This window comes from Bos taurus, chromosome 10 (genome assembly GCF_002263795.3).
Source record: "Bos taurus isolate L1 Dominette 01449 registration number 42190680 breed Hereford chromosome 10, ARS-UCD2.0, whole genome shotgun sequence".
NCBI lineage: Eukaryota > Metazoa > Chordata > Mammalia > Artiodactyla > Bovidae > Bos > Bos taurus.
Window position 1 is genome coordinate 72619279 of NC_037337.1, and position 26538 is coordinate 72645816.

A 26538-nucleotide genomic window follows, 5' to 3' on the forward strand; every position below is an offset into this window, starting at 1 on the left:
AGACTGGTGACACCACACACTCCAAAAAGGTATGACAAGGCTTATTACTTACAGAATAACATTTTCTGGGGAGAACAGACCCGATCTGAAAACCTAGTCTGAAAATGGCAGAGAAAGGAGATACTAGCTTTGGGTTTTTACAGCAGTTAGGGATAGGCCATGACAAAAGTTCATAATATACATGGTTTTGAACATTCCACTGATGGCAAAGGAGGAAACTCCTGGGCTTTCTAACCAGCTTGACCAGATGTGGGGCAGGAGGGGAAGAAAACAGGTGAGGCTCAAAATCTTTCAGCAGTCACAGATCAAATTATGAAGTCAGACTCTTTATTACTTCATAACTCAATACAATTAATTTTAAAAAGCACAGGTACAAAGATATTGAGTAATTTATACAATTTCATCAAAATTTATTCTTAAGCTATATAAATGATTGACAAGCAAATATTATTAATAATACAAAACATAAAGGTGAATTTTTTGTTTGAAGACAGGAATCAAAGTTTTAAATGTTCTTCAAAAAGGTTTAAGCAAAAATAAATATTAACAGTATCACCATTAATGCAACCACTCAACTTTCATAAATTACTCTAGCCATTCACATTTAATTTTCTTCTAGTAAAGATACCATCTTAAAATAATGAGTAATATTTAAATTTTTGTTGTATTATAAAAAATAACATTTTATTCAATATCAATAGTATAAATTCTTCAAGATCATTATAAAGTATCACTCTCTTTACTGTAGCAGTGAAGCATAGTTTCTCAAAGAATATAGCTTGCAAAACCAAAACCAAAATAAATGATAGTAATGCTGCAAATAAAAATAAATGTAGATGACCCAGGCTTAATTTCCTTCAATATTAAATCAATATAATCAAATAATGTTACTATGGTAACCCATTATTTCTTTAATCAACAAAAGAAAGTGGTCTTCATAGTTTAAGTAACAACATAAATTTATGCCCTAGATAATTGCAGAGCAGTAAAATAATTCAATAAATCAGTAACTAGTTCAAAAAAAAGTAAATTGTGTGGTATTTTGTGAGGAAGATGAAAACCCTTTTACAGAAGAAAGTCCTGAGTTTTGATCCTGTTCAAGTGAAAATGGAAAACTAAAATCATCTCTTCCAGCTCCAAATGTATGAGTTGAAGAGTCTGATGGAAAAGAAAAAGTAAAGGCATCTTCTCTTTCTGGTTTCCCAAATAAGTTTCCTGAGGAAGATAAATATTACAAAGTCATGCAATTTATGTTACATAACTCTACAACCTACCAAATTTCAGTACAGAGCATACAATAAATAGGGTAACATTAAATCAGATATTTAATTGTTTTCCTCTTATGTGCAAAGCTTTGTCTTTTGTACTATGGAAGGTTAAACAGCTTCAAACTTAAACCCTACTTTGATGTAATTTTAATTCAAGTATATAAAGAGTGTTGTGTTAGTCACTCAGTTGTGTCTGACTCTTTGTGACCCCATGGACTGCAGCCCGCCAGGTTCCTCTGTCCCTGGGATTCTCCAGGCAAGAATACTGGAGTGGGTTGCCATTTCCTTCTCTAGAGGAGTCTTCTCAATCCAAGGATTGAACTTGGGTCTCCTGAATTGAATTCTTTCCCATCTGAGCCACCATGAAAGCTAGTGTATAAGGTAGAAAAAGGAATAAAAAATCTCAGATGGAGAGAATAGTACAGAGGAACAGAAACAGATGTGCATAAGAAATATAAGGGAAACAGAAATCAATTCAACTTACCAGAAGCATTGAGAAATAACAGAGAGTTATTAAAATGGAATTAACAAAGATGAGCTTGAAAATGAATGAATATCCAACTACAGAATCTGTACTTTATTTGGTAGATAAGATGAAACCATTAAAAGTTTTCAAGCAAAGATATGAAACGATTTGAACTACTTTATAAGAATTTCTCAAGAGATAATAAGAAAGACTGGAATAGGAAAATGTTTAGAAATGGGGCTAAACAGGAAAGAGATGATAAATGCTTGGCATTACCTAAAATCATAGAAAAAGAATGGAGGAAGATCCAGTGATCTGAAACATACTATATAATTCAGGTTTATTCAACTGTTATTTATTGAGTAACTACAATATACTTTCATGACATTGTTTAAGGAAATTGACAGAACAATGAAAAGAGTTTTATAGTTTTATAAGGAACTTCTGAAATCAACTTCATAAAGAATTATTTAGTTAATGATTCCAAGAACTGCCATTAAAGAAAAATATTGTTTTTCATTCAGTATATTAAGACTATAATTGTAAAATAAAATTTCAATATCTTAATTATAACTTTAATTACTATTTAACAATTGAAAATGTATAGCAATCCAAAGACTTATTTGAAATGAGTCTTTTAAAGGATCTATATTTTTTCCACAGAGAACCAATTCAATTAATACATTAAGCAAAACAATTCACTTTGTGTCATTTTGAAATTTCATATATTTTCAAATATCTCAGTTACTTTACCCTAAGTAAAGTTGATCCAACCAGCAATAGGTTGGGTGGGTGGATGGATGAACAGAGGGATGGACAGATGGATAGACTGATCTTGAGTTCTTCCTCTTTCCCTTTCTCACTTCATTTTTCCACTGTCTTTGGTATACATACGTAAGACTTAAACAAAAGAAAATAGCTATAACATAGCTAAAGATCCAGGGAGAACTAAAAATCTTAAATCTCCCTTTAAAAAAATGAGTCTGACATTATTTTAATTTCAGAAGAAAAGAAGTTCATATGAAGTATTCATAAAACTATGATCACTATAAATAAAATAATAGATTACTATTCAAGATTACTGTGTAGTCCAGGTGCTGGGGAGAATTCAAAGGTGAATAAAACAGAGTCCTGCCCTCAAAGAACCTATGATTAGAAAAGATTTTGTATATATTCATAAGTAATTACAGCATAATAATAGTACAGGTACGAAAATGTATTTAAAAAAGAGAATCAGAAAAGTAAAGGGGAGAGCTTTTTCAAAATAGAAAATAACTTTTATTTCTATATAACAACTAAAAATTCAGAAAAATGTCTTAAAATTTATAATTTGTGATAGGATGCACAGCAGTCTCATATCTAGAAATAATCTAATTAAATATGGCTACTTTGCTTTTCTCTGGAGAAGGAAATGGCAACCCACTCCAGTATTCTTGCCGGAGAAATCTCATGGGCAGAGGCACCTGGCGGGCAACAGTCCATGGGTTGCAAAAAAGTTGGACATGACTTGGCAACTAAACAACAAAACTCTGCTTTTACCATGTTTTAAAAATGACTAATGGAAAGTCAATTCCAACTGCTGCCCGTCTTGTCGATCTGGGAAGTTTTCATAAACTAAGTAACTCAGTCTTCAGATAATATCTTCTTTACTTACTGTTAGACAATCAGGGGAGAAGGCAAGGGCACCCACTCCAGTACTCTTGCCTGGAAAATCCCATGGATGGAGGAGCCTGGTAGGCTGCAGTCCATGGGGTCGCTAAGAGTCAAGACACAACTGAGCAACTTCACTTTCACTTTTCACTTTCATGCATTGGAGAAGGAAATGGCAACCCACTCCAGTGTTCTTGCCTGGAGAATCCCAGGGACGGCGGAGCCTGGTGGGCTGCCGTCTATGGGGTCGCACAGAGTTGGACATGACTGAAGTGACTTAGCAGCAGCAGCAGCAGCAGCCAACCAGGGCCCCAAGTTTTATAGTTTAGAGAATATTCTTCATCCAGTTCCTTTTAGGGAGACACTTTTTTTGGAATGGAATGTCAAAGGGGAAAATAAAAGGTTTTATGGAAGAGCCTTGGTCTTGAAAAGATGGTTAGAAAGAGATGGAAGTTGAGGATTTCAGGAAGAAAAAGTAGGTAAGAAAGTGTGGGCAGATTAGGGACGCAGTGAGTTCTTCAGTATAGCCAAAGCATAAATTATTTTAATAGGAGAAAAGGCTTAGGTTAGAAAACTAGGAGCATAATTTTCTACTCTAGGGGATACATTAAAGGTATTTAACCAGGGCAATGAGATGGTCAATACTGTGCATAAGGAAGAGTAACTGGGGTATGATCTATAAGTAACTTAAAAGGATAAAAAGACCAATTACAATGTTACTGAAATAGCCCAAGTGAATGATAATAAGAGTCCTAAATTTAATTATTTCCATATAATGAAAATAGAAAAGAAAAGTATTTCAAAGAGAGAACTGACACAACTTGATGACCTGTTGAATGTAGTCACAGGCACAGAAAAAAGTTACAATTATGACTGATGTTCTGAGTCTTAGCAACTAGAAAATGGAGATACCATCAGGTACATCAGAAAGAGAACCAGTTTGATTTCAGATATGCTGAGTTTTAAATGTCAACAGAAGTTTTAGATATAAAGAGATATCGATTATATAATTACAAATAAAGTCCTATCAGATAACTTCACTTGTGAATTTTACCAAATACTTAAAGAAGTATTTATCAATCTTTATCAAGCTCTTCAAAAAAAATCAGAGAAGATGGAACATTTCAAACACATTTTACAAGGCTAGCTTACCTTCATACCGAAGCCAGAGAAGGATACTACCATAAAAAAAAAAAAACTACAAACTAATACCTCTGATGAATACAGATGCAAAAATTCTCACCAAAATACTTGCAAATCAAATTAACCAAATACTTGCAAAACAAAGGATCACTCATCATGCTCAAGTGGGATTTATACCTAGGATGCAAGGATGGTTTGATGTATGCAAATCAATCATTGTGATATATCACATTAATAGAATGAAAGGAAAAATCAAATGACCATCTCAGTAGCTGCACAGATAACATTTGACAAATTCAACCCATTCATGATAAAATTCTTAAAACATTAGGTATAGAACAAATGCACCTTAACATAATAAACATAATAAAGGCCATTATACAATAAATCCACAGCTAACATCATACACAATAATAAAAGACTGAAAGCTTTTCCTCTACAATCAGGAACAAGACAAGGGTGTTTACTCTCAACACTCCCATTCAACATGTATTAAGAGTCCTTGTCAGAGCATTTAGGCAAGACAAAGAAATAAAGGCCTCGAAATTGGAAATGAAGAGACGAAACTGTCTCAATGGAACAGAACTGAGAGCCCAGAAATAAACCTAAGCATATAAAACTAATATTTGATAAAGAAGCCAGGAATACTCAATGGAGAAAAGATAGCCTCTTCAATAAACAGTGCTGGGAAAATAGGATATTCATATGAAAAAGAATTAAAGTAGACCTCTTATACTACTCACAAATATTAACTCAAAACATAGTAAAGACTTAAAATTTAAAACTGGATACTATCAAACTCCTAGAAGAAAATAAATGAAAAAGATCCCTGACTTGAGTCTTGGCAATAATATTTTGGATATAACACCTAAAAACACAAGCAAAAGAAAAAACTTCTGCACAACAAAAGAAACAATCAACAATGTGAAGAGACAACTTACAAAATTGTAAAATATATTTGTAAACTATATAGCCAATAAAGGGTTAACATCCAAACTATATAAAGAACTCATACAACTCAACAGCAAACAAATAAGTAATTCAATTAAAAATGGACAAACAGTCTGAATGGGTATTTTTCCTAAGAAGATATACAAATGGCCAGCAAGAACATGAAAAGATGTTCAATGTCACTAGTCACTAGGGAAATGCAAGTTAAAAATGCAATGAAATATCATCTCATACCTGTTAGAATGGCCAAGAAATAACAAATGTTGGTGAGGATGTACAGAAAAGGGAACCCTTGTGCACTGTTGTTGGGTTTATATACTGCTAAAGCTACTATGGAAAACAGTACAGAAGTTCCTAAAAAAAAATTTAAAATAGAACTACTATATGATCCAGCAATTCTACTTCTGGGAATATATCCAAAAGAAATAAAGCACTAACTTGGAAAAATTTCTGCACCTCCATGTTCATAGCAGCATTATTTACAACAGCTAGGACATGGAAATAACCTAAGTGTACACTGATGAATGAATGGATAAAGAAGTCATCAGATATCTAAAAATGCATATAGACATATCAGCCATAAAAAAGGAAATATTCAGCCACAAAAAAAGGAAAAAAATCCTGTCATTTATAACAACATGGGTGGACCTTGAGGGCATTATGCTAAGTGAAATAAGTTAGACACTATATAATTTCATTTATAAGTGGAATCTAAAAAATTGGAAAAGAAAGAAAACCAGACTCACAGAAAAAGAGATCAGATTAATGGTTACCAGAGGTGATGATGTAAAAAAGTACAAACTTCCAGTTATAAGATAAATAAGTACTAGGGATAGAATGATGTGATGCCATAGTTAACATTATCATGCTATATATATGAAAATTCTTAAGGGATTAAATCCTAAAAGTTCTCATGGTGAAGAAAAAAATTTTATTTTTATTGTATCTAATTTGATGATGGATGCTAACTAAACTTACTGTGGGATACCATTTCATAATATACGTACATCAAATCATTATGTCACACATCTTAAATTTTTATTTAAGTGGTATATGACAATTTTATCTCAATAAAACTTAGGGGGAGGCTAAAAAAGTAAGGTATGGGAGTTTAAGAGAATTGGAAGAAGTTAGGAGGGAAGATATGAATTTGGTCATCACCTGTATTAAAATATTTGAAAATGCTAAAGTGAATGAGTGTCAAATGAATGAAAAAGTCAAAGGGGAGAATGTAAATAGATTTAATATTTTAGATAGTAGGCATTTAAAGCATGTCTACAATTGGTAAATTCATTCTGGTATTGTGGTATTTAATAACTATTTATGACAATTCCAAAACATACGTCTCACCTCACTGAATTTCAGATTCAAATACAAAATTTCCCATTTACTTTCACTTAATATCTACTATAGACTTTTCAATGATAATACTTCTAAAATTAAACTCCTGTCAATCTCAAGGGCTTCCCTAGTGGCTCAGACAGTAAAGAGTCTGCCTGCAATGCGGGAGACCCGGGTTTGATCCCTCGGTTGGCAAGATCCCCTGGAGAAGGAAACGGCAACCCACTCCAGTATTCTTACCTGAAGAATTCCATGAATGGAGGAGCCTGGGGGGCTATAGTCCATGGGGTCACAAAGAGTTGGACATGACTGAGCACCTAACACTGTATAAGACAGTGGCAATCTCAAATTAACTTTTATAGCCTTCCATATTTCAATAGATGTTAATTCTATTCTTATAATTATTCATATCAAAATCTTGGCATCATCCATCTTCCTCTTAATCTTTACATCCAGTCCATTAGTAAATCCTTAACAACTTTTATCTTCAGAAAACTATATAACTAAAATCTCTATAACTATATAACTAAACTAAAACTAAAAACTAAATAACTATAAAATTTTAATAACTAAAATCTGTCCTCTTCTCATCATTTCCACTGACTTCAATCTTACCATTATCAGTTTTCACCTGTATTATTTCAATAGCTTCCTAATAAATCTCCCTGATTTCCCCCAAGCTTCCATAAGGTCTGTTTCTCCATAAAGCAGCCAAGCAATTATTTAAGACCTAATTAAACTTAAAAGCTTTTGCACAGTGAAGGAAACTATAAGCAAGGTGAGAGACAGCCTTCAGAATGAGAGAAAATAATAGCAAACAAAGCAACTGACAAAGAATTAATCTCAAAAATATACAAGCAACTCCTACAGCTCAACTCCAGAAAAATAAGCGACCCAATCAAAAAATGGGCCAAAGAACTAAACCAACATTTCTCCAAAGAAGACATACAGATGGCTAACAAACACATGAAAAGATGCTCAACGTCACTCATTATCAGAGAAATGCAAACCAAAGCCACAATGAGGTACCATCTCATGCCGGTCAGAATGGTTGCTGTCAAAATGTCTACAAACAATAAATGCTAGAGAGAGTATGGAGAAAAAGGAACCCTCTTACACTGTTGGTGGGAATGCAAACTAGTACAGCCACTATGGAGAACAGTGTGGAGATTCCTTAAAAAACTGGAAATGGAACTGCCATACGCCCCAGCAATCCCACTGCTGGGCATATACACCGAAAGAGACACGAGTAACCCAATTTCACTGCAGCACTGTTTACAATAGCCGGGACATGGAAGCAACCTAGATGTCCATTGGCAGACGAATGGATAAGAAAACTGTGATACATATACACAATGGAATATCACTCAGCTCTTAAAAAGAATGCATTTGAATCAGTTCTAAAGAGGTGGATGAAACTGGAGCCTATTATACAGAGCGAAGTAAGTCAGAAAGAAAAACACCAATACAGTATATTAACGCATATATATGGAATTTAGAAACATGGTAACGATGACCCTATATGCGAGACAGCAAAAGAGACAAAGATGTAAAGAACAGACTTTTGGACTCTGTGGGAGAAGGAGAGGGTGGGATGATTTGAGAGAATAGTATTAAAACATGTATATTACCATATGTGAAATAGATCGCCAGTCCAGGTTTGATGCATGAGACAGGGTGCTCAGGGCTGGTGTACTGGGATGTCCCTGGGGGATGGGATGGGGAGGGAAGAGGGAGGGAGGGTCAGGATGGGGAACACCTGTACACCCATGGCTGATTCATGTGAATGTATGGCAAAAACCACCACAATATTGTAAAGTAATTAGCCTCCAATTAAAAGAAAAAAAACCTGTCAGATCATTTTAGTCCTTGCTGAACTCTTTAATAGCTTCCCATCTCAAACAGAAACCCCACCCCTCAAAGTCCTTAAATGGTCTAAGGGGCTAGTATGGTGTGTTCTCCCTCCAACCTCTCTGATTCAATTTCCTACCAGTTTTTCCTTATTTTATCCTAATCATATACATTTAGCTGCTGTTCAATGAACATGCTGAGCACAGTCCTATCTCAAGATCTCTGCACCCTGTGCCTAGAACCTGCACCTCCTTCAGGTCTCTGCTCAAATGTTGCCTTTTAGTGATGCCTTCTCTGATTCTCTCATAACATAGCAACTATCTTCCCAATCCAAATACTCCCTATTTCCCTTACTCTGCTCAACTTTTCTTCATAATGCTTATCCCTACAAGTGATTAGAGTTAACATCAAGCCCATGCTGATCTAGGCCCACCTGGAAGAATGAATTTGGAGTCTGACTCCTCATAGCACTGTTTTGTTAGAAAATACAGAATTATGGTAAATGTAGAATGATGTGTCTGCCTAGTCTACTGGATGGGATGATACCTGAATTAGAGGAGCTGTGAGTTTATACAAAGTCTTTGGGCCTCATGACTGCTGCTGCTGCTGCTAAGTCACTTCAGTCACGTTCAACTCTGTGCAACCCCACAGACGGCAGCCTACCAGGCTCCCCCGTCCCTGGGATTCTTCAGGCAAGAACACTGGAGTGGGTTGCCATTTCCTTCTCCAATGCATGAAAGGGAAAAGTGAAAATGAAGTCGCTCAGTCGTGACTGACTCTTAACGACCCTGTGGACTGAAGCCTACCAGGCTCCTCCGTCCATGGGATTTTCCAGGCAAGAGTACTGGAGTGGGGTGCCATTGCCTTCTCTGGGCCTCATGACTAGAATAGTATTAAAAGACCGGTGGGAAACTGAGCCTGCTGCTTTTGTGTGTCAAGATGACTTACCTGTGCCATTCCTCTTATTCATAGTGGCTTTACATGTCCCTTGTGGATGAGGTAGCAAAAGAAAGTTTATTATCATTTTGGTAGCTAGTAAGTCTCTTAATGAGACAAAGGTGCTGTACATGCTATTATCATCTATCCCATATCTTTCTATAAAGCTAATTAAACCTAAGACTAAAATTTGTGACACATGAGTCTGGCTGCCAATTTAAACCCATATCAACTGTTTTTAGTGCATTACCTGACATATAAAGGTTGTCTATTTTCAGCTTCTCCCACTAGAACATAAATAAACCCTATGAGAACTTTGCATTTTTGTCCATTATTCTATACAACCAGAAGCAGTATCTGATATCAAGTATGCTGCTATGCTGTGCTATGCTTAGTTACTCAGTCATGTCCAACTCCTTGGACTGTATGGACTGCAGCCCTCCAGGCTCCTTTGTCCATGGGAACTCTCCAGGCAAGAATACTGGAGTGGGTTGCCATGCCCTCTTCCAGGGATATCAACTATACTATATATGTAATATACATATATATTTATATGTTGAATAAATGAATTAATAAAGAGATAAAAGAAGAAAGAAAATGCAATAAAAAGTAAGCTCCGGCAAGATAAGAAGAAATCCATGGACTTCCCCGACAATCCAGTGGTTAAGACTCTGTCTTCCAATGCAGGGAGCTTGGGTTTGATCTCTGCTAGGGGAACTAAGGTCCCACATGCTTCAGGCTATAGCCAAAAATGTTTTTAAAAAGAAGAAATACCGAAACTCCAGAAGGAAGACAAGAATATTCAACTATATCAAATGCTGTGAAGAGACTCAAATGATAATATAAAATACTCATAATGTTTGATAATTGGTAGGTTATTAATACCAATTAATGTGAGAGTTGGACCATAAAGAAAGCTGAGCACCAAAGAATTGATGCTTTTACATGTGGGGTTAGAGAAGATGCTTGAGAGGCCCCTGGACTGCAAGGAGATCAACCCAGTCACTCCTAAAGGAAATCAGTCCTGAATATTCATTGGAAGGACTGATGCTAAAGCTGAAGCTCCAATACTTGGGCCACCTGATGTGAAGAACTGACTCACTGGAAAAGACCCTGATGCTGGGAAAGATTGAAGGCAGGAGAAGAAGGAGGCAACAGAGGATGAGATGGTTGGATGGCATCACCAACTCGATGGACATGAGTTTGAGCAAGCTCTGGGAGGTGGTGATGGACAGGGAAGCCTGGTGTGCTGCAGTCCATGGGGTCACAAAGAGTTGGACATGACTAAGCGACTGAGCTGACTGAACTGAAGTTATTAATAAATATTGGAAAAAGCAAGTTTTGGTAAAGTGAGAGAAGTGAGAGAAGAAGATAAATTGCTAAAAATAATAATTAGTGAGTGGTGCAGAAGTACCATTAGTTTTTAAAGAATATTAACTAAGTGTCTAAGAAAATCAGAGACAAGCTAAACACAAATGGTTAAAGTTTTATATATAGCAAACTTCAAATCACTTACCAATTTCTTGTTGTGATGAGAGAGGATTTAAATTTCCTGAAGAATAATGTTCACCAAACTGAAAAATAATTTCCATTAAATATTACTCATGAAATCAGCAGAACAGTAGGCATAGCATTTATCTTAGACTCTGAAGCCTAGTTCTTCTAATAAGCATAATTAGAGTAGACAAAATGGCAACATTCTATATAGAATATGACTGCAATTAAAAAGAGGTCTATTTTTAAAACTATCATTGACATATTAAAATAAGGCTTATTGATTTGACTCTGGCAATATATAAAATATTAACAGGCAATACATATTGTACCAAGGATAGTTCCTACTTTGGAATGTTAATATAACCTAAAATTCTAATTAACTTTGTTTTATTCTAAAGGCCTTTTACAAATCGGTTGTATTATATAATAAAATAATACAGTTTGATAGCTTCATGTCAGTTCAAATAAACTTTTGGTGCCAAAAGAATCTGTTTTATTTATAAAATGGGCTTTTCAAAAACTATGATCATTAAATATAGTTTTCTGTTCTCTTTTTTCCCCTCTTAACATTACATTATGAGCTATTCTTCTAAAACTTTATTCCTCTTATGTCATTTTAATATTCCTCTATATGGACATAACATATAGTTTCAATCATTCTTCTGTTTAAACATTTAGATTGTTCCTTTTTTCTAATATAAATAACACTTGAATAAATATTATTATGCACAGATTTATATACTTTGACAATTAATAAGGAAAGCAGTTTTTCCCAGAGATTTTTTTTTTTAAGTCACTTGAATTTCTTTGTCAGTGAATTACTTAGTCACCAAATGGACTTTGTCCATATCTCTATTGAGGCAGTAATTTTCTTGCTGGTACATATAAGCTCTTTACATAATAAAGATCTTAATTCTTTGTCATATTATTGCAAATATTTTATATCACATTATTGCTTTGCCTTTAAAACTTTTTGACATATAAAAATTTTGTATGTAACCAAACCAAAACCATTTTTATTTTCTTTTGCCTCTTCTTCTACTGTTTCATGTTTAGAGAATCCTTCTTCTTCCTAAGCTCTGGTAAATATTCACCTATATTTCTTCTGAAATATTTTATAGTTAACATTTTAAATTTAATGCATCTATAGCATCTTGGAGAGGGAAATGGCAACCCACTCCAGTATTCTTGCCTGGAGAATCCCATGGACAGAGGAGCCTTGAGGGCTACAGTCCATGGGGTTGCCAAGAGTCGGACATGACTGAGTGACTAAGCACATAGAATCTACTTGCGCACGTGTACAACAAACACCTAATTTATCCCTCCTAATTTGTGGCCCTATTCATACCACAGTCTAAATTCTTTTGTTTCAAGACACTGTCCATGCCATGGATCAATTAATCAATCCTTGTACCATTATCACACTATTTTTATTGCTCAAAGGTTTATGGGATATTTTAATATGTAGAAACTGAAGTTTCCCCTTACCAGTCTTCTATTTCAGAAAACTGTCTTATCATTAAAATAAGTAGGAGCCATAATAATATTCTCTCTTTCATTCCTCCTGCTGCTGCTGCTGCTGCTAAGTCACTTCAGTTGTGTCCGACTCTGTGCGACCCCATAGATGGAAGCCCACCAGTCTCCCCCGTCCCTGGGATTCTCCAGGCAAGAATACTGGAGTGGGTTGCCATTTCCTTCTCCAATGCATGAAAGTGAAAAGTGAAAGGGAAGTTGCTCAGTCGTGTCCGACTCTTATCGACCCCGTGGACTGCAGCCCACCAGGCTCCTCCATCCATGGGATTTTCCAGCAAGAGTACTGGAGTGGGGTGCCATTGCTTTTATTCCTAATATAGGTAAATTGTCTAATCTTCTTCTTTATCAATCTAGGAAGTTTATAAATTCTATTAGTTTTTTTCAAAGAACCAACTTTAGCTTTGCTAACATTCTCTATTGTTTGTTTTCTATTTCAGTGACTTCTTATCTTTCTTATTTTTAATTGTACTTACTTTGGGTTTACCTTCTTTTTTTAGCTTTTCAAGGTAGAACTTTAGGTCATTGATGACAGACCTTTCTTGTTTTCTACTAATTATTTAAAGTTATTTTGTTCTGGTTTTGGCAGGAACCCACAGATTTTTATATGCTGAATGTTCATAATTCATTTAAAAATCTTTTCTAATTTATTCTTCGATCCATGGCATAATATTCAGGAATTTCCTAATATCTTATTGATTTCTAATTTAATTTCACTGAGATCAGAGAAAATATTCTACATGATTTATATCCTTTTCAATTTATTAAGAACCATTTAATAGCCCAGAATATGATATATCTATCATGGTGAATGTACCATCACCACTTGAAAAGAATAAATATGTTGCAGTTGTTGGATGTAGAGTTCTACAAATGTCAATTAGGTCAAGGGGGTTGATGGGGTTGTTTGGATTTTATGTAAGATATTTCTTGATTGTGTCATCTAATTCTATCAATTGCTTAGGGGTGTTAAAACTCTCTAACTAAACTTGTTTTCATCTATTTCTTTAATTCTGTCAGTTTTTGTTTCTACGTGCACATGGAGAAGAAAAGACCAACTAATTACCTGAAAAATTTTCCACATTGAGAATATGTGAAGCTTGTTTAGAACTATAAAGCCAAACTAATTTTTAAACTGCCTTTAACTGCACTTCAAATCCTGAGATTCTGTTTTTACAAATAGAATCAATGTGAGACACTTGAAGTTAAAAGCATAAAGACAATGGGGGAACTTTTTTAAACTATCAATACTCAGAATCTTTTAAAAACCACCTCTGCAAGTGGTGGTGGAAAAGTTGGACAGCTGCATAAATCAACAAACTTAGAACACATCTTCACACCATACACAAAAATAAACTCAAAATGACTTAAAGACTTAAATATAAAACAAAACATCATAAAACTCCCAGAAGAGAACACAGGCAAAACAGTCTCTGACATAAATTGCACCTATGTCTTCTTGTCTCCCAAGGCAAAGGAAATAAAAACAAAAATAAACAAATGGGAGCTAATCAAAATTACAAGGTTTTGCACAGCAAAGAAACCCATAAACAAAATGAAAAGACAGCCTACATACTGGGAGAAAATATGTGCAAATGATACAACCAACAAGGCTTTACTTCTAAAACATACAGCTCATATAGCTCAACAACAAAAAAACAAACAACCCAACCAAAAAAATGGGCAGAAGACCTAAACAGACATTTCTCCTAAGAATACACACAGTTGGCCAACAGGCACATGCAAAAAGATGCTTAATATCATTAATTATTAGGGAAATGCAAGTCAAAACTATAATGAGCAATTATCTCACACCAGTCAGAATGGTCATCATTAAAAAGTCTACAAATAACAAATGCTAGAGAGGCTGTGGAGAAAAGGGAACCTCTTACACTGCTGGTGGGACTGTAAACTGATGTAGCCACAATGGAAAACAGTACAAAGATTTCACAAAAAAACAAATATAAAGTTGCCATATAATCTAGCAGTCTCACTCCTAGGCATATACCCAGACAAAACTGTAATTCAAAAAGATATATATACCCCTGTGTTCATAGTAGCACAACTTCCAATAGTCAAGATATGAAAATAGCCTAAATTTCCATTCACAGATGAATTGATAAAGGTGTGTTATATGTTATATATACAATGGAATATTACTCAGCCATTAAAAAGAATGAAACGATGCCATTTGCAGCAACATGGATGGACCTAGAGATTATCATACTAAGGGAAATAAGTCAGAAAGAGAAATACAAATACCATATGATATCACTTATATGTGGAATCTAAAAATACAATATAAATCAATGTATCTACAAAATAAAAACAGACACAGATACAGAGAACAGACTTGCAGTTGCCAAGGGTAGACTGGAAGGGGAGGGAAGGATTGGGAGTTTGGGATTAGCAGAGGCAAACTTTTATATATAGTATGGATAAACAAGGTCTGACTGTATAGCATAGGGAACTATATTCAATATCCTGGGACAAAACATAATGGAAAAGAATATGAAAAAGAATACATATGTATAACTGAATCACTTTGTATAGCAAAAATTAACAGCAGAAATTATATAACATTGTAAATCAGTTATACTTCAATAAAATTTTTTAAAAATAAATTGTCTCTGTTTTGTACTCTGCTTCAAGAAATTTTGATATTAAAGAATTAAACTTTTTGAGGTCCTAGTGAACAATTTTTTAGAAATAAAATGAGCTTCTCATATTACCTGATGTGATGAGATTTCTGAATCAAATACAGAAGAATCAAATAAATTCAATCCAGGGGATCGAGAAGTATAACTCATTAAAAAAGAAAATCCAGGGGAGTTCTTTTGTGTTTGACTCTCAGTAGCCGTATTTCTATTTCTGATACAGAGAAATAAGAAAATCATCAAATTGTTAAATACATATTATCAAATATTGCAGACTGGTAAGCACCACAGGCACTATGCCATAAAGGTAAGAATTAGCATAGCAGGAAAAAGGAGGAAGTAGTTATTGAAGTGTCAAACCTATGGAGAAGAAAACCTATGGTTTGGGTGGAGAATAATATTAAATAAAGTATAATAATCAATTATGAAATGATAATAAAGAATTCTTTCTAAGCATATACTGTCAGGCTCTATTCTATTTATTTCCATCATCATTAATTTACTTATTCCTTAAACAACCCTTTGAGATAGCTACCATTACTATCACCTCATTTCACAGAAGAGGATTTTGCAGCATAGAAAGATTAAATGATTTGCTTGAAAGAATATAAGTGCCAGGGTTGGGATCTGAATGTAGCAACACAGACTCAAAGTCCAAGTTCTTAAACTTGATGCTAAACTGTCTCCAAGATCTTGAAAGCAGTCACAAAATTTTAGTCTTAATGAAAAGCCAGCCATGACAGATTGTTTCATAAGGGAGTTAAGTTATAAAATGATTTGGGAAAAAAAGTTAGACAAGTCAGTATACAACACAGTGGTTAAAACCATGAATTCTGGAGGCAGAACTGCCTGGGTTTAAATCTCAACTCTTATCACTGATGAGTTGCAGCATCTGTGATTCTGTTTCTTCATCTATAAAATAAGGATAATAATGTACTTACATCTCACAAAGCTGTTGTGAATATGAAAGGAGCAATACTTATAAAATGCTTACACTCAAATTCAAATTCTGCTAAGCCACTTCAATCATGTCCGACTCGGTGCGACCCCATAGACAGCAGCCCAACAGTGCTATTAAGTGTTAAATAACAGAAGTCTGAAGATACCTCCATAACTATCTCCATGACTGTTAATGAGTCATTTTACAGATTGGTTTTCTTATCCATAAAGAGAGGTTTTAGTATACGATCGCAACACCCTTTAACAGTTCCCAGATTTGAAGATAAATTCCATTTTGAACATCCTGTTTTTGAGTCAACAGCATGACATTTATACATAAAAATCTTACTAGCAATTTAAAATACAGAGTAGAACACAAGAGAGAGATTCCTGATGAAGGGAAATCTATTTGACACGTATTTTAGAAGAATCCCAGGATTCAGCATCAAAGAAAAGACTGAACTAAACAAAAAGCTTAAATATAGCATTAGTTTTTTGGCTGTAAACTACAAATCTGTGGTTTCCAAAGTTAAATAATGATGTTAGAGATATTTATGTCAACCAAAGTTACTTAAATAATGGCAGTTTTGTTTAAGACACTACGACATTAAGGCAAAATGACTGCTGGAATATTATTCAGTGGTGTCCACAATCTACCAAATGTGATAGTAACTTTTTAGCTTGACAATTTAATATTTTCCATACATCTTTATTCTTCTGAAAATCTTAAATATTATAATATTAAACTTGATAGGTACTCAGGATCCATGTTACCTTCAGCTAAACATTTCAGGGAAAAATGGGGAAAAGTGTCTATGAAATGAGATGGCAGAGTGGTAGGTATATGACAGTTCATTATACTAATCTCTCTCCTTTTTATATTTGAAATATTCCATAATAGAAAACTTTTTAAAGTTAGAGGTATTAAGCATTTTACTATTCCTATCAATTATTTACATAATTCAAAATATATAGATTCTTTCATTATAATAATTAATTAAAATCTTACATTTCAATTGAGGGGGTTTTAGGTAATTTCTCCACAGAATCAGGTGCTTTCACATCTTCAGGAGTTCTTAAAAATAAAGGAATTTCAGGAGTTCGTGGAAAAATCCCAGCCCTTTCTTCTACTTCATCACTATTACTTTCTATTGGCTTCCCAAAATGTTCTGCATATGTAATCTGCAAAGTCAAAGTAACAGTAAGCTATAAAAAGGAATATTATTGCATTAACAAACTCATATATGTAAAAATATGTGAGGTTAAAAACATCAGTATTAACATATGATGTTATCAATTCATAAACAAAATAAGTGAAATAAGAATAATTCGTGAAAGTGATACCAAAATACATCTGTCAGCAAACAGGAGAAAAATTATTTTCAATTTTCTAATTTTTTTCTTCCCAGCTCTATCTCACCTATCTCTACCTGAAAAATTAACTCACAACCAGGATATATTCAGATTGATGAAAGAAAATGGTTAGAAATAATTTTCCTTTCAAAATTTCCACATTGTGCTCTGGGTCAAGATTTGTATACCCCTTTGAAAGAAAAGGGCAATCTTTTTTCTCATTGGTTATGTTCTTTACATTTTTTGCCCTTATAAATTCATTATACTAGTTTCCCTACAAAATTGAGAACTTGAATACTAACTCCCCTTTATATCATTTGGTAAACTAGGAATATGATTTCTCAAATGTTTGTTACCAAATCCTATTTGGAAACAATTTATTTGGGTCCCTCCAGCAAAAAAATTTAAGTGTGCTTTTTACCTGTATTTCTTTATAGTAGAATACTACTGTTGTTTCTCTTGTTTTATCCCTTAATGGCAAGCCACTCCAGTGTTCTTGCCTGGAGAATCCCAGGGATGGGGGAGCCTGGTGGGCTGCCGTCTCTGGGGTTGCACAGAGTCGGACATGACTGAAGTGACTTAGCAGCAGCAGCAGCAGCAGCAGCAGCAGCAGCTATAGTACATTGCCTACACCTACAATCACTAAAGCTATCTACTATTAAAAAATACTTTGAAGATATTTTTGTGGCATCCTTGACTAATAATTCAATCTTACCAAACAAAATTTCCTTATTCAGTTATAATTTAGTTGTTGTGGTATCAATATATATAGTCAATTATTAATGACAATTTTTTAAATATTTCATGTAAACTTTTTGTGGTTTCACTTTTAAATCTATAACTCCTCCAAGGAATAGAATCTGTAACATCACAGCAACTTGATTTCTAAGTTAATAACATCCAGACCTCACATAAATAAGCTTTGTTAGCCCAAATGTGAAATTAAAATGAAAACAGTATTTAAATTAGAATATTCTACTTAGAAATTAAAAACAAAACATTTGACTTACTTGTGAAGCACATTTTGATTCTGGCAATTGTCTTATTGTCCCTTTATCTCCACACTCAGCATCTGTTTGTTATATGAGAACAAACTACTTTTTCTTTTTGAAATTTAATTGTAAATAAAATAAATTAAACCATATGAAACTGCCAATATTTAACTGTTCTTGGTCAATAAAAATAGAAATTTTAGATACTTCAATCTAATACATAAAAATAATAGAATAAAACCTACATGAACAGTTTAACAAACAAAATTATAAAGAGAACACCCCATGTAACTGCTACCTTGATAAAGAAATAGAACATTATGAGTTCTCCAAAAGGCCCCATATTCCCCATAGCCTCCTTCTCAATGGTAAATACTATTCTGACTTCTGTGATAATCATTACCCTGATTTATCAGTTTATCACTTAAGCAATATACTTTTTCCTGTTTTAAATGTTATATGATGAAATAATAATGTATGTGCTCTTTGTCATGCTTTTTTGGTTTAGTACACTCTCATGAGATTCATCTATATTGTTGCATATAGACATAGTTTGCTTACTTTTATAGGTGTAAAGTATTCTAATATACAAACACAACACAATGTAACACAGTACTATCCATTCAACTACAGATGGACATTTGGGGCGTTTCTGTTTTGAGGCTATTACAAACAATGATTTTAACACTCTTCTACATATATACTTGTATGTATGTACTTGTATTTCTCTAGGTACATACCTAGGAGTGGAATTACAAAATACAGGGTATGTGTATCTTCCATTTTACCAGATGTTAAACTATTCTCCAATTTTAGTTTTGAAACTATTCACCAATTTTTGTTGTGGCAACTGGCCATCCTGAGCTACCCTAGGGAATTATTCAATTTCACAGGAAAAAATTATGACCTCCAATTATAACTTAGTTATATGCCAATAAGTTATTTATAAATGACATATTAAAAGTTTCTACCAATAATTATGAGAGTTTTAATTGTCCTACATTCTCATCAACACTGAACATTGTCAGATCTTCCAAATTTTGCTAATCTGATGGGGGTATAATGATATCTCATTGTGGGTTTATTTCTCAGTTTCCTGATTTGCTGAACATTTTTTTAATATGTTTGTCTGCCACAAAAGTTTTTCTATTTGAAGTGCCTATTCGTAATTATTTTGCACGTTTCTAATTGGGTTGTCTGTAGTTTTCCTCTTGGTTTGTAGAAGGTTTTACACATTTTTGGAAACTAGTCCTTTGACAGTTTTATTAAAAATATATTCTCTTGCCTCCCATTCTTTTTACAGTGTTTTTTGATGAATAGAAATTCTTAATTTTAATATAACCAAATTTATCAATACTTCTTTTATGATTGGGTTTTTTCATTTTTTAGGAAATTCTTTCCTATCTTGAACAGAAGTTTCCCTATTTGGTCATCTGAAAGCTTTAAAGGTTTGCCTCTTGCATTAATCATACTACTACTTTCACCATATATTAACTTCTTCAAAAGATAGGCTTGGAGATTGTTGAAGAGAATCTTTCTTCTTCTTACCTTCTTGAGTGTGGAGCCTCACCATATAGGCTCAATGGCAGCTAGGACTATGCCAGATACATACATTTCCCCATGTATCTGTATTAGGGGGTATATTATTCCTAGAGATTATCCATTCTTCCCTGTCTAACACTGTCAGCTTAGCACATACAGAGGATTATGCTGCTGTTGCTGCTAAGTCGCTTCAGTCATGTCCAACTCTGTGCAACCCCATAGACAGCAGCCCACCAGGCTCCCCCGTCCCTGGGATTCTCCAGGCAAGAACACTGGAACGGGTTGCCATTTCCTTCTCCAGTGCATGAAAGTGAAAAGTGAAGTTGCTCAGTCGTGTCTGACTCTTAGCGACCTCATGGACTGTAGCCCACCAGGCTCCTCCATCCATGGGATTTTCCAGGCAAGAGTACTGGAGTGGGGTGCCACTGCCTTCTCTGACAGAGGATTATAAACAGGTGAAATATATCACCTGGATAGATAAGTCATAATCCTTTTTTCCAGAAGAAAGTGTAAGGAATATCCATTAAGTATATTGTCTTGGTTGAATCCTATATTGAGAGTGAGGAACAGGCTTATAGTATATTATATGACCATTCAGAATATGCATATATTTACCACCCGAATGAGTCATTTTTTAAAATTTCAAAATAAGTCAAGAAGAGAGAAAGACTTTTATATAGCCTAATTGCTACTTATTACTGGGCAACTATCAGTCAGTCAGTTCAGTCGCTAAGTTGTGTCTGACTCTTTACGACTCCATGGACTGCAGCATGCCAGGCTTCCCTGTCCATCACCAACTCCTGAAGCTTGCTCAGACTCATGTCCGTCAAGTTGGTGATGCCATCCAACCAGCTCATCCTCTGTTGTCTCCTTCTTCTCCTGCCTTCAATCTTTCCCAGCATCAGGGTCTTTTCCAATGAGTCAGTTCTTCGCATCAGGGGCAACTATATATATATTTGTATGTGTGTGTCTCTATGATATATTATATATTTTATATATATATATATATGTATGCATACAGTATATATATATAGACAGATAGATAATAGATAGATAGATACACACACATAGAGAATGAGTCTGTGTCAAAGGTGCATCAAAGTTCTAAGAGGTACTTGATTCTAGGATAATAAGTTTATACATATATATCCTGTGACCTTTCTATGATTTATTCAAAGAAAATAATCTAAGATAGCAAAATATTTATATAAAAGAATATAGTAGCATCATTTATAACAGCAAAAAAATCTGGAAGTAACAAAAATGTTCAGTGTGAGCTAAATAAACTAAATAAATTAAAGCATACCCATGCAAAGACATATTATAAGTCATCTCAAATAAAATATATTTAATGGCATGGAAAAATATCTTCAAGGGCATATCAAGTGGAAAGAAAAAGACCCAAAGTAATATACATAGTATGCTTCAAATTTAAAGGAACAAACAAAAAGAAAAAAAAACACATATGCATAGAGAAAAAAAAATACAGTAGTGTATGTAGTATTAGTTATATCTGGGTGGTTGGTATTTTTGCTTCTTTTATATTTTTCTCCATTTTCCAAATTTTCTACAATAAGTGTATTTGTTTTATATTTAAAACATATTTTAAAACCAGGCATGCACGGTGAGTTAGCCAGAGATGCAAATAATCCAAATAATTTATTTGACTAGTATAAAAATCTGATATAACTTGTTACTCCCATTTCTTAGGAATAATATAAATGGCAAATACCTGTATCTCTCTTTTCCAACCATTGATTGCAATTTGATTGTTTCTGTGGGGTTACTAATCTAAAATACAATAAACAACATTTTTATATTATTTACTGAGTTGAGCATTTCAGAAAATAAGTCAATTTCTTATTTTTAAAGGTTACCTGAACTGCATAACATTTTGTGAATTTTTAAAAGCCGTAACATGTGTACATTTTGGATGGTTATTCACAGCAGAGTCATTCAATACCTGAACAAAAGAATTAAGCATTAGAATTGACTATACGAAACAATAAAATGTTTTGCTTGCCATGGCTACTCAGGGCTCTCAAAGAACACTGTCATCCACCTCATCATCACTATTATTATCAACACTGACGAGTACAAACATTAAATGAAACCACTGCATACAAAACATTAAGTCAAACACTGGGAAACAGAAAGGCTTAAGAGTCTCAAGGAATTCGATGTTTTTGAAAAGTATACTTACTATGCCTGATAGTATACATACATTTAAGGTAAACTTAAAATTTTGTCTTCCTTATTCTTGATTAATAAAGGGAATCTTAATTCTTAATCTAATTAATTTATGTTCAGTTCAGTTCAGTCGCTTAGTCGTGTCTGACTCCTTGCAACACCACAGACTGCAGCAACCAGGCCTCAATGTCCGTAATCAACTCCTGGAGTTTACTCAAACTCATATGTCCATTGAGTCGGTGATGCCATCCAACCATCTCATCCTCTGTCGTCCCCTTCTACTCCCGCCTTCAATCTTTCCCAGCATCAAAGTCTTTTCCAATGAGTCAGTTCTTCGCATCAGGTGGTCAAAGTATTGGAGTTTCAGCTTCAGCATCAGTCCTTCCAATGAATATTCAGGACTGATCTCCTTTAGGATAGACTGGTTTGATCTCTTTGCAGTCCAAGGGATTCTCAAGAGTCTTCTCCAACACCACAATTCAAAAGCATCAATTCTTCTGCACTCAGCCCTCTTTATAGTCCAACTCTCACATCCATACATGACTACTGGAAAAACCATAGCTTTGACTAGATGGACCTTTGTTGGCAAAGTAATGTCTCTGCTTTTTAATATGCTGGCTAGATTGGTCATAAATTTTCTTCCAAGGAGCAAGCATCCTTTAATTTCACGGCTGCAGTCACCATCTGCAGTGATTTTGGAGCCCCCAAAATAAAGTCTGTCACTGTTGCCACTGTTTCCCCATCTATTTGCCATGAAGTGATTGGACCAGATGCCATGATCTTAGTTTTCTGAATGTTGAGTTGTAAGCCAACTTTTTCACTTTTCTCTTTCACTTTTGTCATGAAGTTCTTTAGTTCTTCTTCACTTTCTGTCATAAGGGTGGCGTCTTCTGTATATGAGGTTATTGATATTTTTCCCAGTAATCTTGATTCCAGCTTGTGCTTCATCCAGCCCATCGTTTCTCATGATGTATTCTGCATAGAAGTTAAATAAGCAGGGTGACAATATACAGCCTTGATGTACTCCTTTCCCTATTTGGAACCAGTCTGTTGTTCCATGTCCAGCTCTAACTGTTGCTTCCTGACCTGCATACAGATGTCTCAAGAGGCAGGTCAGGTGGTCTAGTATTCCCATCTCTTTTAGAATTTTCCACCGTTTATTGTGATCCACACAGTCAAAGGCTTTGGCATAGTCAATAAAGCAGATGTTTTTCTGGAACTCTCTTGCTTTTTCAATAATCCAACGGATGTTGGCAATTTGATCTCTGGTTCCTCTGCCTTTTCTAAATCCAGCTTGAGCATCTGGAAGTTCATGGTTCACGTATCGCTGAAGCCTCGCTTGGAGAATTTTGAGCATTACTTTACTAGCGTGTGAGATGAGTGCAATTGTGCGGTAGTTTGAGCATTCTTTGGCATTGCCTTTCTTTGGGATTGGAATGAAAACTGACCTTTTCCAGTCCTGTGGCCACTGCTGAGTTTTCCCAATTCGATGGCATATTGAGTGCAGCACTTTCACAGCATCATCTTTCAGGATTTGAAATAGCTCAACTGGAATTCCATCACCTCCACTAGCTTTGTTTGTAGTGATGCTTCCTAAGGCCCATTTGACTTCGCATTCCAGGATGTCTGGCTCTAGGTGAGTGATCATACCATCACGATTATCTGGGTCATGAAGATCTTTTTTGAATAGTTCTTCTGTGTATTCTTGCCAAGTCTTCTTAATATCTTCTGTTTCTGTTAGGTCCATACCATTTCTGTCCTTTATTGTGCCCATCTTTGCATGAAATGTTCCCTTGGTATCTCTAATTTTCTTGAAGAGATCTCTAGTCTTTCCCATTCTATTGTTTTCCTCTATATCTTTGCACTGATCACTGAGGAAGGCTTTCTTATCTCTCCTTGCTATTCTTTGGAACTCTGCATTCAACTGGTATAGTTCTAGAAGGTCTTGTAAGTCTTCATAGAATTGTTCAACTTCAGCTTCTTCAGCATTACTGGTCGGGGCTTAGGCTTGGATTACCATGATATTGAATGGTTTGCCTTGTAAATGAACAGAGATCATTCTGTCGTTTTTTAGATTGCATCTAAGTACTGTTGTAGTACTTGGATGCAGTATTTGGATGCAATTAATTGATGCTTTTGAACTGTGGTGTTGGAGAAGACTCTTGAGAGTCCCTTGGACTACAAGGAGATTCAACCAGTCCATTCTAAAGGAGATCAGTCCTGGGGTTCTTTTGAAGGACTGATGCTAAAGCTGAAACTCCAATACTTTGGCCACCTCATGCGAAGAGTTGACTCATTGGAAAAGACTCTGACGCTGGGAGGGATTGGGGGCAGGAGGAGAAGGGGACGACAGAGGATAAGATAGCTGGATGGTATAACCGACTTGATGGACATGAGTTTGGGTGAACTCTGGGAGTTGGTGATGGACAGGGAGACCTGGTGTGCTGCAATTCATGGGGTCGCAAAGAGTCGGACACGACTGAGCAACTGAACTGAACTGAACAGATGTCTGTGTCTCTAAATCCCCTATACCCTCTAAAATTGAATACAGGAAAGGAAAACAAGTTAAAAGAGTAAATCCTGAAACCTTCTTTTTAAAACATGTATGACACATATAGCAGAACTAATATATTGTTTTTAACTTTAAATTTTATGTAATGTTTAATCACTGCTTTACTAATGTTTATACTGTTAGTTTCAAGTCTTTCAATCTCCCCGAGTCACTCATTTTTAAGAGTTACTGATTTTTCTTATTTTACCCGTAATTAAAATATCTTTAATAGGAAAGTTTATCCATTTATTTTTGTTATAACAGCCATTGGTCTTAATTCTGTCATTTTTATTTTGCTTTTGTTGTTGTTGTTCAGTTGCTCAGTCGTGTCCAACTCTTTGCGACTCCATGCTTTTCTGTCCTTCACCATCTCCCAGAGCTTGCTCAGATTCGTGCCCATTGAGTCAGTGATGCCATCCAACCATCTCATCTTCTGTCATCCCCTACTCCTCCTGCCTTCTATCTTTCCCAGGATCAGGGTCTGATTTACAATGAGTTGGCTCTTCACATCAGGTAGTCAAAGTATTGGAGCTTCAGCTTCAGCATCAGTCCTTCTGATGAATATTCAGAGTTGATACCCTGTAGGACTGACTGGTTTGATCTCCTTACTGTCCAAGGGACTCTCAAAGAGTCTTCTCCAACACCACAGTTCAAAAGCACCAATTCTTTGGCGTTCAGCCTTCTTTATGGTCCAACTCTCACATCCATAATGACTACTGGAAAAACCATAGCTTTGACTACACGGACCTCTGTAGGCAAAGTAATGTCTCTGTTTTTTAATACACTGTCTAGGTTTGTCATAGCTTTTATTCTAAGAAGCAAGTGTCTTTTAATTTTGTGCATGCAGTCACCATCTGCAGTGATTTTGGAGCCCAAGAAAATAAAGTCTGTCACTGTTTCCACTGTTTCCCCATCTATTTGCCATGAATTGATGGGACCAGATGCCATGATCTTTGTTTGCCTCTCAGACGACATTTGACAATATCTGGAGATACTTTTGATTGTCATAAATTGCAGATGAGGTGCTACTGGACTCTAGTGGATCAGTAGAGTAATTAATTTTTCCTGTGGACAACCCCACAATAAAGAACTAATTATCTGATCTAAATGTCAACAGTGTCACTATTGAGAAACTCTGATCTAAGGTTTGACAGAATTCACCTGAAAAATTGAGTCTGAAGTGTTCTGAAGGGCATGGGTGGTAGAGGGAAAAGGGAGGGAAATAAAGGAGAAAAGAAGGAAATAGGCATTTATTTACATTTCAGTTTCATTTACATTTCTGTTTCTTATAAGTTATTGATCTATTCATGTTTTTTTCAGTCTAGCAATTTATATTGTCCAAAAAATTTTCCATCTCACCTAAATTTTCAAGTTTGTTGGTATATAATTTTACATAGTATCATCTTAGGACTTTGAAAAGATTTCTTTCATAGATGTATTGATATACACTTTTCCCCCACTTTATACTTTTTTTTATGATGGGGGACTTCTTTTTTCTGTACACTTGCTGAAACTTATTAGCGTTTGGCTATATTAATTAACCTTATTTCTAAATTTCATACATTTCTGCTTTTCTCTGTTAATTCCTACTTTTTTGCATTTATTATTTTATTTTTATATTTTAAGTTAAGCTTTTCATACTTTAAGTTCAACATTTCAGATTAATACTTAATGTTTGGCT

The 26538-nt window shown here is 34.8% G+C and overlaps 1 protein-coding gene across 2 annotated transcripts in view; it reads right to left on the bottom strand.

Annotated features, from left to right (window-relative positions):
- Positions 1-312: 312 nt before the first annotated feature.
- C10H14orf39 (chromosome 10 C14orf39 homolog) overlaps positions 313-26538 on the bottom strand; it is a 49446-nt gene continuing 23220 nt past the window's right edge. For both annotated transcript variants that reach the window (XM_015473263.3, XM_059890886.1), the window contains 7 exons: positions 21994-22079; positions 21849-21907; positions 18593-18654; positions 17239-17411; positions 15366-15504; positions 11123-11180; positions 313-1215 (listed from right to left, as the gene is read on the bottom strand). In XM_015473263.3, the coding sequence (XP_015328749.1) occupies positions 1016-1215; positions 11123-11180; positions 15366-15504; positions 17239-17411; positions 18593-18654; positions 21849-21907; positions 21994-22079 (777 nt within the window). In that variant the 3' untranslated portion in view covers positions 313-1015. The remainder of the gene's footprint in view (positions 1216-11122; positions 11181-15365; positions 15505-17238; positions 17412-18592; positions 18655-21848; positions 21908-21993; positions 22080-26538) is intronic.